Source organism: Grammomys surdaster, unplaced genomic scaffold (assembly GCF_004785775.1).
Source record: "Grammomys surdaster isolate TR1022 unplaced genomic scaffold, NIH_TR_1.0 125702, whole genome shotgun sequence".
NCBI classification, from domain to species: Eukaryota; Metazoa; Chordata; class Mammalia; order Rodentia; family Muridae; genus Grammomys; species Grammomys surdaster.
The window spans coordinates 202,706-217,472 of record NW_021620537.1 but is presented as its reverse complement, the minus strand read 5'-3'; the positions used below and the strand labels follow the sequence as shown (position 1 = coordinate 217,472).

The window sequence follows — 14,767 nt, the reverse complement described above, 5'->3', positions numbered from 1 at the left end:
TAGTTCAAAATTTGTATGAAGTTATTAAAACTTCTCCCTCGATGGACATGAAATAAGTTCCATTTACTTTTTAAAAGAGTTTAGGAGAAAATGTTCATGTTATGAGAGCTGGAATTCTGTCAGTTTTTAAAACACTTTCTTTTTAGAATGTGTATTCTAATGCTATAGCAGGTTATTGCACTATATAGACTTTGGGCCTGGTTGTTAATTTTGGTTGTTTGCTATTTTTATTTGCAAGGTGTTTTTTTATAATAAAAGTTTATAAAATAAAGTTTAAGACAGTTAAAGTCTTATGGGATAATACATGGTATTTTGGCAGAAAAATGGCAAAAAAGAGTAAGAAAATATGTCATGGTAACATAATAGGAACTAATCGTGATGCTCTAAAGTCATCTTAATCACATTATATCTAATAATTTAGGGCAGAGTTTCAGTATGCAGTAAACTGTCAAAGAATGATTAGTCACATATGCTTTAATCACTAAAGATACTGTTTTAAGGAAGAAGATATTTTAAATTTCTTTGAGAAAAACTGATATATTCAGTTATTACATATATACTTACAAATCTTCATCCTGCATATGAATGCCATATTGATCCTCTGTCTCTCTCTTCATTTAGAAAGCCCAGCATCAGGATATATGCTTGAAAGAAATCCAGCACAGTCTTGAGAAGTCGGAGACTCAAAATGAGAGCATTAAGAATTACTTGCAGTTTCTTCAAGTTTCCTATGTAACAATGTTTAGATAAATTGTTAAATTTCTCTGATGGTTATACTTTATGATTTATAGGTTAGCAGTATTAGAATTTATATGTGAATATTCTTGAAACATAATTTATTATCTAATTGAACTTTAAGAAATAATGGCTCTTACTATTCCTTTGTGGTAGATAATTTGCATTGAACTCTGGTTTCATACTTTTTAAAAAATATATTAATTTTTAAAGTATTTTCCCTATTTATGCAAAAATCAGAATTATTCTTATGAATCATTGTAGTAAATTTGTAACAAACCTAGACCAATTATGAGCCAAACACATGGCTTTAAATAATGTATTTACTTGTTTTATATTGTAATGCTAGATAAATAAAATATTCAGAAATTTAATTTTAATAACAGTGTAAGTTTTAAAGATAGCCAGTGTCTCGCTGTACATAATATTGCTTCCAGTATATGTTGAGTTTCCATCATCATTTATAGGAGATTTTAAATAGAAGATATTAGATCACGGCTCTTCAGTACCAGCTGATGGTAACGGAGGAAAACATGTTGGCAGCCCTTGTCTCTGTTTGTAGGAATCCAGGCTGTCCTGTGAGGCTGGAGCTGCTGCTTTCATTTTGTGTTAGGGATTGTCTGATATGATTACGACAGACGCCCTAGAGCCTTGGTGTTAACTGCAGGGTCACAAGGACAACAAGCTACTCTGCCCTTTCCAGGACCAGATTACATGGGATGGTTGAAATTAGGCATTCTCAACACAAAGAAGCTTTGGGATAAGGCCTTTTATTTTATTTTATTTTATTTTATTTTATTTTATTTTAGAGGTTAGAATTTAATTAGAACATTTCTCCCTTCTTTTTCCATCCCTCTAAAATCTCTCTACTCTCCTTTAAATTTGTGGTCTCTCCTTTTTACAAATTGTTACTGTGTGTGTGTAAGTATATGAGTAAGCATAAGTGTATATGTTCCTAAATATGGTCTGTATGTGTGTTCAGCCTACATAATGTTACTTGTATGTATGTTGTCAGGGTTGCCGTGTTGTGTGTGTATGTTCAGCCTACATAATGTTACTTGTATGTATGTTGTCAGGGTTGCCGTGTTGTGTGTGTATGTTCAGCCTACATAATGTTACTTGTATCTATGTTGTCAGGGTTGCCATTTGGCACTGAACAACTAGTTGGTATGATTTTCCCTGGGGAAGCCCATGTTTTCTGCTCCTAGCTTTCCTCAGGTGTCTTTGTGTAGGGTTGAGCCCCATGGACTTTCCCCTGTTCACTTTGGCATGGCCACTGGTGTCGTCCTAGTTCAGCATATGCTTGGGCAGTCATGTTGGTGAGGACCTGATGGGTACAGCCTCCAATATTTCTAGGAGACACAGTCTCATAGCAAACTTCTGCATCTCCCTGGCTCTTATGGTCTTTCTGCCCCTCTTCCACAGTGTTCCCAAGCCTGAGGTGCATGATTGTTTTGTAAATGTATCCAGAAACTCACCTAACTGCTTGGTGCTAGTGAAGTCACAGAGAATCTACAACTGCTAATGTACTAAACCAGTGTACTTCCTGACATCCACCTATAGACATTGTTCTTATACCACAGAGAAGTGCAGTCTTCACTGCTCAGCAAGGAAACCTCTCCTTGCAGCAGATGGAGATCACAACAGAAAACCACAGCCAATCAGGATGGAAGATTGTGGATCCTGGTCCCCATGGGATACGGTCTTTATTATTGTTAGTATGAAGTTAAAAAAAAAGACCAAGGATTTGTTGTTTCCTGTCGTCTCACCCACCTTGTGCTACTGTCAGGTACTTAGAAAGGGGTTGGATATGGCTTCCAGGGATCAAGTGACTGGCACTCCTCCTCTCTGACAGTGACTTGAGAGTATTGCTCAAAGGAGTACTCACTCATAAAAAATTATTCAAGCTGGCTTTATTAGTATTCTAACTACTCTGGAGGCTGAGTTGAGATGATTGAAAATTCAAGGGAAGGGAAGGGAAGGAGAGGGGAGGGGAGGGGAGGGAAGAGAAGAGAAAGGCAGGCAGGCTGGACATACAGCTCAGCAGTAGATCTCTTGCCTACCATATAAGTTCTGGGATCAATCCTCAGTACCACAAATAATACATATAATAACAATAACGATGATGATGATGACGACGACGATGTTAGCAGCAGTAGTGGAGTCCTTCACAGAGGTGCACGGTCTCTCTGTGCAGCCCAGGCTGGTCTCCAGCTTGTGGCTCTCCACATTAGCCTCCTCATTTTCTACCTCATCCAGCTTCTGTTTTGCTTAAAGTAACACAATATAACTGTCAGAAACTGGCTTCTTCCCCTCACAGTTGTCCTGTTTCTTTGCTTTGCCCATCTGACTCCTTTGTTGGTTCTCCCAAGGCCTTAGGAACCGCCCCAGAGCTCCTGAGTACTCCCTACTCTCTGTTGGCCACAAGCAGACACGCATGCTGTTCCTGTTGGTGTCTCGGGTCCTACGTAATGCTTTGCTCCGTACTAGGTACTCAGGTGATGGATGTGGAAAGAGATGGCTGCCCATGTGTGTTTTAGATATGAAAAAACGGAAACATGGCGGAATTAACCGCCATGGCTGTAGTGTGAAACCAAACTCTAAAATTGGCATTTGAGCTTGTCTGTGGCTCCGGAATTCAGGCTGTGCAGGCAGAGCCGGCTTCCCGTTGTAGGCCCAGCAGAGCAGGGGTGGCTCTTAGCTATTAGTCACTTGCTACACTTTGGAGGAAACGAAGGACTTAGAAGTCAAGCCAGTCAGCCTCCTCACACAGCCGGCGTTTGGGAGACATCACTCTCCATGCAGCCTCTGCTCCATCTCTGCTAGCCTCATGGACATTTAAAAATAAAGGTAATGACTTCCCGTAGCAAGGATACACTTATTTATGAGTGGTTTCTGGTTACGTCCTTAACTGCATTCTCACCAGAGTAACTTAAGTCTGTAGCCTTTAAATATCTGTATGTGCAGTGTTGAAGCTAGAGTGTGGGAGGAAGAGACACAGCATCCCTGTAGTTGGGCCTTTGACACCAGCGTTCTAGATATAATCCAACCATGGAAGTTTGCCAGATCCCGAGAATTTCAGTCTCTCTGTTTCATGTTTCCCTGTGAAGCACTGAGTCCCAGCACCCGTGGGGCCCCAGAGTCAGTGCCCAGTGTCCCTGAGCAGTTTTTGTTTCCCAGCTTCCCCCTCCACCAAACTGCCCTCCCACCCCCTTTATAGCAGATTTGAGGGATTTTCTCTTCACTATCAATATCCAGGGCCTTGAGACTTATTATGTAAGTTTTCTTCTACTGTTCAGTTATTATCACTCCTTCCTGTGTTCCTTTCTTCCTAGTTTGGTTCTCTGGATCTGATCTCTACGGGACTTGGCTTCTTGTCAATACAGGATCTTGTTAGGCGTCTTGTAAGGTCTTCCATCTGATTTTCTTGACCACTAATAGTTTTGGAAGACATTAATTCCCCTTTTTGATGGAATGTTGAATTTTTAATCTAAACCTTGTGTTTCTCAGTTCCTAAAAGTACTCTTTTGAGTTATGTAATTCTGTTCTATTTTCAGTTCTTGGGCCCTCCTCTGTCTTCCCATGCTTCTACGTAAGTAGGCCTCTCTTCTGTTGCTCTCCAGCCTTCCTGCCATGCAAGCCTCACAAGTGAGTTTCAGGTTTCCTGCTTATGGCTGTGTGTGTTCAACACCAGCCAGCAGCCTGTTGAACACATCTGCTGAGCCACCGGCCAGCAGCCTGTGGAGCACATCTGCTGAGTAGAGGCAGACTGAGTGCTGAAAGGTGTGGGGACCTCAGTCCTCATGGGCCTGTGAGCCACGTTGCCATCTGCCGAGTCAGCGACGAACTCTTATGTCCGCACACTTTTTTGGTTATAAGCAGCCATTCTTTCTCAACTACAAAGATTGGAAACACTTCACTAGAGAAGCCCCTTCAAATTTTTCTCAGATCAACAGGTCTAGTAAGGCACACAACAAATGAAGTCTTCTTTCTTTAGAAGTGAGCATGGTTGGTTATGACTTAAAGACTCTGATCTACCTGCTGACTTGGGATTTATTCTTTTTTAAATTTTTAAAAAAATTCCCAAAGTTTGTGATCATAATGAACACAAAATATTTTTGCTTACCTATGTAATTTGACAGATGTGTGGAGATTCAGGGATGTGGACAAGCCTGCATGTCTTGGTAGGCTGGAGAAACTACTCGACTTCCTGTTTGTTTTGCTTGTTCTAAATTTAGCAGTTTTACAATTTTTATGTTAATTTTCTACTCAGATAAATAAAATTCCATGAGACTCCTTAGGTGGAAGGAAGTTGGGGGGTTGTTAGTGAGAGGCTGTGGTCTAAGAAGGAAGTGCTGGGATGTTATTTTCAGAGCTGAAGTAAACTTAGACCAGAGGGAAAGAGCAGGCTTCCTGAGATAAAGATGGCGGCCACCAGAGTGAGGGTGAAGAGAGATGAGAAGCCTGGGGATGGTAAAGCTGGTTTGGTGTGCCAGGAGTCAGAGTAGAGTGCAAGCGCCTGTGTTGATGGACTGTGAGGAGAAGCAGGTAACTGGCAAGGAATGGAGTTGTGAACATTCCTCTGAGTCTCTTTCCTCAGCATGATCCCTGAGGGCTGCATGGTCTGCTGCTGCCAAACACCCTCTTCCTCACAGCACGAGCAGCTTCCGTCTTCCTTGGGAGCCAAGCTTTCTCCTTCCTTCCCACTCTCATCTCCGAAAGCTTCTTCCCCTACTCTTGCCTTGCTGAAATTCCATTCCTCTCAGGTACCTTCCTATTCTTTCATGATTGGCAGTTGCTGATTTGTGTGGCCATTTGTTTCCCCACTTCTCTCTTCACTGCTCTGGCAGTGTCTAACAGCCTGGCCTACAGCATGAAGCAAATACAGGACTACTGGATGGACGAGTGGGTGGATGGATGGAGATGCCAAGAAAATGGGGAAACTCCAATGTGAGAGAATGATTAACTGTATGCCCCCTCCACCCAGGACGTGGTCAGTTCTTTCAGGGCTTCTCTGACTGCCCTCAGTGGTTAAGAACACTGGATGCTCTTGTAGAGGACTGGGGTTCTATGACCATCACCCATAGGTGGCTCACAAGTCCTATTAACTCCAGTTCCAGCTGATTTGATAACCTCCCCTGGTCTCTGGGGCACAAGTATGGCATGATGTGCACATTAAACAAAACACCCACATACATAAAATAAGTAAAAAATAATAAAAATCCTGTGTGTTACATATTTCCCTTTTTGATATCACTGAAGAAGCTGCTTGAATCTCAAAAGATTGTGTAATAATTTGGGCTTATTTACCATAACTAGTTATGACTCATTTTTCTTAAGTTTTGCTTAAAACTTCAAAATTTAAGATATATTTAAAATAAGTATTTTTCTCACTTTATACTTTGACTTTATTTTGGTAGGTGTTAACAGTAGGAGGAATATTACTACTAGATGAGGTGGCTATTGGTAATTACTGTTAAAAACATTAAATCTGAGGTTTCCTATCATATTGCTTAGTGACAAGAATATACCATTGCAACTTTATTTATTTATTTATTTATTTATTTATTTATTGCCCAAAATATGTAGACTTACACAAACTAAGTCAACTGACATTGGTAGGTGAAAGAACCTTAGGCAGCTACACTCACGTATGTGACCTCTTGCAGAACAAATGTATTCTGTAACTATTTACTAGAAATGTTGTAACTGTATACTGGGTGCCCCCATTTTTTTAACCACTTAAAAATTTTTTCTATAACTAAATGTAAAAATCACTTTTTAAAAGGGAACATAAGAGAAAGGGCATCTAAAGCCAAAGCAGTAAGGTATGTGGAAACAGGTGTTTTCGTTATGATAGTGACAAGCTAATGGCTTTCTTTTTTGGTGCTGGGTTTCCAGCACCTCCTGTCTGTGAAACACTCACTGCCGAGCTATAGCCCCACTCCAACAACAACGTTTTAGATGTCAACTTTAGTATAAGCTGATCTAATTCTTGTCATTTGTCTATTTTAAATTTTTTTCTGTTTCTTTAAGCAAATATAGTTAGTTACCATAAGGCCTTATAAATTTCCATTTCTAGGCTAACAGTTTAATAGCCTTATCATTCTGAATTTATCTTATCTTATTGAAGAATTTAATTCATCTTTCTGAAATCATCCATGTACTTTAAATTTTATCTTATAAAGGCTAAGCTAGAAGTTACCTCGAGCCTCAGAGAATCTCCTCTTTCTTTCTTTCTTTCTTTCTTTCTTTCTTTCTTTCTTTCTTTCTTTCTTTCTTTCTTATTTTTTAAACACAGGATCCCATGCAACACCTGCTGGCCACAAACTTGCTATTTTTGTTAGTTGGTTTGTTTTCTATTTCTTTTCATGCTTTTTCTGTTTGACAGTCATTACCTTTTGATAGAAATATTTAGCCCATTTATATTTCATTTAACTATAGTTCAGCATATACCCAGTATCCTACTCGTGAGCTTTTTCTGTTTGATCCATCCATTTATGTTTCATCTGCTTTCCTTGGATTCTACTTGTATATTGTCAAATGTTTTAAATTTCACTTTTCTTTTGTTTCTAAAAGGCCATAAGAGCTACAGATGTCTTTAAAGCAGGACATACAAGACAACAAGGCAAGTCTCCCTTTTGGGGTTTGGGGAGGCAGTATTATGCAGATTGTGTAAAGAGACACTGATAATTTTAACACAATGATTGGATTAGATTATGTATAGCACTTTATATGTAGAAGGCCTAACCCCCAATATCTGGGGATGTAACTGTATTGAGATAGGGCCTTCAAACAGTAATTAAGTTAAATGAGGATGTTAGGAAGATTGAAGTACAACCTAATTCAATCTGTCCCTAGAAAAAGGAGATGTCAGGCCACTCAGAAGGAGAAGCAGAGGAAGGACCAAACATGTTCAGCCAGAAGGATCCATGTGTGAGATGAAAGGAAAGACCAGGAGAGACCAAACTGCACATTGCCTCTTATTGTTTGTTTTTTATTAAAATTTTTCAAACACTATTTTGATGATATTTTTCCCCGACCCAACTCTTCCTAGACCCTTTCCACCTCCCTAGCCACCCAATTGCATGTTCTGTGTCACTTTCTCTGTTCTGTTTCTCAAAACACAAATAATCAATAACAAAAAGAAATCAAAACAACAACAAAAACCAGTAAGAAGAAAAAAATGTCACAACAAACCAAACTTAAACAAAGCTCCCATCCAAAAAGTCCATTAAGTTTATTTTGTGTTGATTAACTACTGGGTATGGGGCCTGCCCTGGAGTGTGGGTGATATATCCAGGACAAGGAACCCGATTTCTCCTTTCTTATCAGGGATCACTGCTGACAGCTTGGTTGGGAGTGTGACCTGTCCACAGGGTGTGACCTCATGTTCACTCTCCCACCTCAGTCCTGGGGCCTTGTCTGACATGAAATGTGCAGGCTTTGTGTGTCCATGTGTGTGTGTGTGTGTGTGTGTGTGTGTGTGTGTTTATGCATGCATGAGTGCACATGCTGCCACAGCCTCTGTCAGTTCAGATGTGTTTCAGTCCTGCTGTGTCTGGAACACACTGTATTCCTGGAATCACCTGTCACCTCTGGCTCTTACAGTGTTTTCACCTCCTCTCTTGCAGAGATCCCCAAAACCTGAGAGGTTTGATAAGATCCCATTTAATAGTAAGTGCCCCAAAGTTTCTTGCTCTCTGCACATTTTCTGTTTGTGGGTCTCTATTGGTTACCATCTGTGTAGGAAGAGGCTTCTCTGATGAGGACTGAGTGATGCTAGATTTCTGTGCTTGAGGACTTCGATAAAATAAATCTCAATCAACACTGAGTATGTTCCTTTTTTATAGCATCCCTAACAAACCTATTCATCCAATTCCCGTATTTGGAGCTGCATTGTTGTCTTCATTAAACACATATGATCTTTGGCTAACTGTGTATAAATGGTGTGTTCTTTGGGGCTTTTGTCTAAATGTCTAACAAGTTGTCTTCCCTTCAGCTTTGACAGGGCACATGTAATTCTGCCCTGTTCTTCACAACTTTCCAGGCTAAGACTTTAGCCAATTTCCCCAGACAGTCTCGATTTCAGCACACATCGTGTATGTTCAAGACCAGTATTTCAAGACCATGAGCTGTGTTTGTCTTCAGTCTTTCCTGTATTCCAGTCCAACCACCAAAGCCTCTGCCAGTTTCTGATATCGTTTGCCCTCCAGAGGTGGCCTGTGCCAAGGGCCATGCCTGGTATCTCAGCTTGTAGTCAGGTTGAGAACTGACAGCTGTACCCTCGGAAAGTGGCAACTCCCTCCAAAACTCGAAGCCCTTGCCTCCCTCCCATTTGCTGGAGGGCTCTACTCTCCTTAGGTCTTTGTCTTTCATCGCTGTGGCCCTGTGAGTCTGTATGAAATTATGCTTTGCTTTTCTGTGGTTTTCTGCTTAGCTCTTTAGTCTCTTATCCTGCATAGCTTCAGAACCTGACAAATATGTTGAAGTATAAACCAGCCATGCATTTGCTTCATCTCTGCCTCCAGCTCTAGCCATGTGAGATCTCCAAAGTGTTTGCCAGAGTGCTGAGCCCCAGCTGTGGCTCCATGCCTGGCCAAGCCGACATTTTTTAGCCTGTGACCTTTTCTGGGAATCCTTAGCTTACCTCTGAAAATGAGTTCCTTTAGTTATTCTTGCTTCCGTGACTATTGCTCTTTGAAAGGATTTGTATAGTTGATTTGGGCTTTCTTGTTCTTATAGAGTGGCCACCTATCCAGGTTTGCTTAAGAGTGAGACGTATCTTGGGATTGAGGGCTTTCAGTGTCAATACTGGGAGGCTTTGGAGAAACCAGGATGGTTGGGTGAGCCTAAAGATCTTTAAGAAGTCTGGACGGCTGCAAAACTCTTTATCCCTACTTGGAACAGGATGTCTAATTACCATGAATTAACTCTTCTCCCAGCATTAGGAAGACCACTCCTACTGCCCCATACTTTTGAGCAATAAGGAAGGGCAGTTTTCAAAGAACGCAGCCTTGATGAGAAGGCTTTTAACTAAACAAGCTCTTCTGTGCTATCTCCATACCCATGAAATTGTTGTGGCTGATCATGCTGAAAATAGGTAAAGTGGGAGGGTTGTTGATGTAAGTCTTATTTTCAATTACGGATACGGATTACAAGCCACAGGAGGGAGTGGTGACTCCTTTATTTTCTGTACCATCAGACTGAACAGAAATAAGGAAATGGGAAAACTCTCAGGACATACTGTGTGTGCGTTGTTGGACTTGATGATGAACATGGGGAGATAGTTAGGGCCTCTTTCTGTGACTTATGATAAAGCTCCTAAACATTTTGAAAACCATGGCACAAAATTTTAAAATATATATTTTAATGTACAACCATGCTTTGAAAAGTTGATGTGGTTGTACATAGGTAGGCATTCTGGCCCAGTTCTCTAGTCACCGTAGGTGGGATTATCTAGGTGATTGCATATTCTACCTGAGAGTAGTGTCTTTCACAGTCATTACCTAATTGTGTGAATCCATTCGCTGGCCTTTCCTCTTATGTTCCAGGTTTCTGTGGAAGGTATGTGAACATCTTCTCATGTGCCTAGGGAAGGTATGGTACTTTGATGGTACCATAGCTTTGATCCATAAGAGGGTTTTGAAGCTGAGATTGAGGTTTATGTGTGTGTGTGTGTGTGTGTGTACATAAATCTGTGCATGTATATATACATATATATATTCTTTCTCTCCTCTCATTCCACCCTAACCTCCCATCCCCTCAAACACACAGACACACACACACACACACACACACACACACACACACACAGAGTGAGCATGATCCCTTCACAGCCCTTACCAGTCTGGACTCCCATGGTACTTCTGTACCACTCACCTAGTCACACAGGAGAAGGAACCTTGTCTTATCAGCCCATTTTGCCTCAGCCCTGTCTTTTCTGTCTCCACACAATCTGTACTAAAAGTAGATGTTACCTGGTCTGAAGAGACTGTGTATTCAGTATTCTTGATTACTATGCAAGTTTGAATACCTGAGTTTGAATCACCTGCACTCATGGAAAAGCCAGAACTATAACGTTGGTCCTAGAAGGCAAAAATAGGCAGATTCCTGGGCCTTGCTGGTCAGGTCTAGTAGATCCTGTCTCAAAAATACGATGGAGAATGATAAAGGAAGACATCTAACATTGACCTCTGACCTCTATATGTGCCTGAATAGTTGAGGGCACTGTATAAACACACCACCATCCACAACCTCCTCCTATTAAACAGATAATAATTAATGATGGGTATTAATGTGATACTTAGCTGAGGATGATATCCAAGATTGACAGCGTATATTCATGTATAGGAAGTCCATTGGTTTGATGTGATATCTTTTGTAAGATACATATGTAGGGAAAGTTAATTCTCTCACACAGAATTGATTCTGGGTAGAATTAGATTATAACTGACAAGAAAGTCATACAGACACTCAAACTGAGCAGTTGGATGGCCCCGATAGTAAGGTCCCGGTAGTAAGCAAATCTACAGAGCTGGTGTTAACGGGAGCCGTGCATGTGATGGGCTGCATAGCTATGCTAGGAGCAAGCCTTAGACAAATGCTGCTTAGTGAGGCAGGCCCACAGGGACTGGTAAAGGCTGCATTCCCATATAGAACTCTACATGGCTGCAATGGCTTCCCAGTCCCAGTGGCCACAGATGAACTAGCAGCTTTGTGCTCATCAGAGGTGGAAGGACCCAGTTGTGATTCTCCAGCTTCCTGTCATTCACTGATTCTGTCACCATGCTCAGGACATGACTTTGTGACTCCTAGGGAAAGTTATGTTTATAAATAATAAATAAATAAATAAATAAATAAATAAATATGTTGCTTATAGTAATTACATTCATAACTTGGCACAGATAAGTTGTAAAATACACAAAAGAGATTTTAATGTTTAATGATGTTTTAAAGAGTCATCTTTATTATTTTTAACCATATGAATGTGTGTGTGTGTATATGTGTGCATGTCTGTGTTTGTGTGTGTGTGTGTGTGTGTGTGTGTGTGTGTGTGTAGCATGTGCACATGAGCGCAGGTCCCTGCTGACACCCTTGGATCTCCTAGAGCCGGAGTTACAGATAGTTGCAGATGCAGGAAACGGAATTTGGCTCTTCTGCAAGAACAGGAAGTGTCCTTAACTGCTGAGCCGTCTCTCCAGCCTCATGTTTAAAGGTTTTTAAGGCAATTAGGGGAGAAAGTATAAACTTGGGTTCCTTAAATGTTACCAGTATACTTGTTTAGTTTCACTCCAACTGCGTATGCCCGCTTACTGGTAAGTGTCTTCAGCATCTGTGGTTTTGTGTAGATAGTATTCCTTCCTGGCTCCCAGCTGCTCCCAGTTCCTCACGTTTGTGGATGATGCTCCTCTTACCTTGAACTTAGGCATATTGTTGCTTCACTTTGTCAGTCTTCTGATGGAGTTTCTGTGTCTTTCAAAAGTGGGTTGTCCAGATTGTAATGACGTCATTACCATCACACTGTCATTTAGCCTAAGTTCTGAATATCCTTACAAATGGGTTTGCTCAGGTTGGGGCCTAACATGTTGCCCTGGTAGAAGAAACTTTGTCATCTGTAATCATGCTTGCCTCTGTTTTCAAGACCTTTACTGGATCATTCACTGTATACAATTTCCCACAGTCTGAACTTGGTTATTTTATTCTTATGACATTGTTTAGTATGTTTCTTCATCTCTATTTCCTGTAAACTAGTAGTTAGGGCCAAAATCCTGATTGAATTCAGGTTTACTTTTTTATTTTTTATTTTTTTCAGGAATACTTCCTACGTATTTCTGTGCTTCCAGTCCCCAGTGTATCCCATGAGGGGCACTATGGTATCTGGTTGTCCGTTCCATTAGTGTTAAAATGGATGCGTTTCAGGTGATGTCAGACTGACTGGCTCATTAAGATAATTAGGTCAGACTTTTTTACCTAATGCTTTTAAGCAGCCACTGCTGATTTTTATCCAAATCCATTATTTCAGTAAGAAGTAGTAGAAGGGTGATTTTTTTTCTATTATTAGTCTACATTTATTTATTGTGCTTTGTCTATTGGAACTTTTCTTCATCAGTTGGCTATTCTGACATAAGGACTACAGGAGGGAATTCAGACTGATGGGATATGTGACTTAGCTGTAGAGTATCGAGCACCCCTCCCCCATGACATACTGTGTTTATACTTTGTTTTATTTCGGTGAATTTCTGCAGATCAAGGAGTAGAGACAGATTCACTTCAGTATATTTTTATTCCAACTCAAAGTAATACTCAAAACTTTTCTTGTTTGAATTTAGTCCCATCTTGGGGTTGGATTTGTTTTGAAATGTGTTTATTTGTGTTCCCTGTGTAGCAATTTTTCAAGACCTGAAACATTAGCCCCTTCTTTCTCTCCTGATTTCCATCTCTTCAGTGAAGCTTAGCTCTCGCAAAGCTTGCAACTTCATTTGCTGTTAACAGTTATGAAACTTTTTTTACTTGAAAATCAATGGAAGTATCGCTAAGGAGCGCCTTAGAGAAGTACACGCCCCAGCCCGTCAGCTGCTTCTCATCTTGATTCCAGGGCCCTAACCAGCTGCCCGCCATCCGCCATGCCTCCCTAGTGGAGAAAGTTGATACTTTGAGTAATCTCCTGAGGGGGAGAAGCAGAGTCTGCCCCACTCATAAGGGACAAGGAGCTTCAGGGACACCCATGTTTGAAACTGTGAACCCTGGAAGTGAAGAGGTTGACAAGTGACATCATGGCAAGTGATGGCTTTTTCTTTTAATTTCCCATTGTTTCCTCTGAATCAGAGAAGAAGCTTCACTTTGAAGCACGACTTTCTGTTTCTGATAGCCGTAACAGGACCGTCTGTCCACACGGTGTAGCACTTTAGTCATCTGCGTCTGTTTAAGAGTGTTTATCAGAGACACCACAAGTTGTTTTCATCTTAATACAGTCCTTGTAAGGCCATGCGTTACAGTACTGAGGCTTTAAAGTAGGCTGTGTACCCTGCATGCAGGGCCTTGACTTTAATTGTTTCCTCACCAGAATGTCAATTATGCCAAGTGCTTTTTAATTAACCATCGCCCACACGTCTATTCTTAGTAAGAAGCACGCCTTTTACAGAGGCAGGACACTCCTCAGCAGCAACAGTCAACTCGCCACTTAGCACCCCACCCATGAAAAAAGGCCCTGTTGATTAAAAGCTACTAAATTAAGCGTGTATTTTTAACAGCTTCAATTTTAAAGTCAATTTTTGGCATAAAAGTTGAAGGTTTTTTTTTTTCTTCTTTTTTGTACAAAAATGCTATGTTGGCATTTCAGAGTGTTTCCGGAATGCAGCTGGTTGTTTGGGGCTGTCCCTTTTACAGAAGTTAGGAAGTTTCTTAGAGCAAGCTTTTCTTTGTTCTAAAGGGTCAATGGCTAATCAATTTGCCCTATCCCTTTTTCATTTTTGTACTGTTTTTTTACAAAACAAATTCTGAGCCAAGAAAAATAATAATAGGAAAAGACTGTGTGTGTAAGAAACAGGGAGACATGAGCTACTAGCTTGAGGAAGGCAGGAGCAGAGGGGTAGGCAAGTCCAAGGCCATCCTGGGCTACAGGAGACCCTATCTCAAAGATCAAACAACACCCCTGCCCTAAAGCCCACCAAACAAAAACAATGGGAAAAAGTCGAGGGGGGTGGTATTCATTCAGAGGCAAATCTGTAGGAGAGGGAGTGGTATGAGAAAGGTGGTATGCGCAGGTGTGGTTGGAGAAGCGTCTGACTGAAGAGGAAATCAATGAAAACATTAAGTACAAACTGAAAAGATAAAGAGAAAAAAATCACACAGGAATACTGGTTTTGTTTACTATATTTAATTCTCAGTAATGGAAAAAAACACATTTTTTCCAGATGTAAATCCAAATATGTAGCACGCAAAGCTGGGGAGGTGCTTGTATAAGGGACACACACATGATATTAAGTGGTATGTTCGTTTGAGAAATAGTTACGCAGCACCTATGATGTTT

The 14,767-nt window shown here is 40.7% G+C and overlaps 1 protein-coding gene across 2 annotated transcripts in view; it reads left to right on the top strand.

Moving 5' to 3' along the window:
• The window catches only part of Odf2l (outer dense fiber of sperm tails 2 like), a 36,304-nt gene extending 35,178 nt beyond the window's left edge, over positions 1 to 1,126 (top strand). The window contains exon 16 of one of the 2 annotated variants that reach the window (XM_028788143.1): positions 622 to 1,126. In XM_028788143.1, coding sequence (XP_028643976.1) covers positions 622 to 750 — 129 coding nt within the window. In that variant the 3' untranslated portion in view covers positions 751 to 1,126. The remainder of the gene's footprint in view (positions 1 to 621) is intronic. The other variant, XM_028788144.1, reaches the window with a different exon arrangement.
• The last annotated feature ends 13,641 nt before the right edge of the window (positions 1,127 to 14,767 follow it).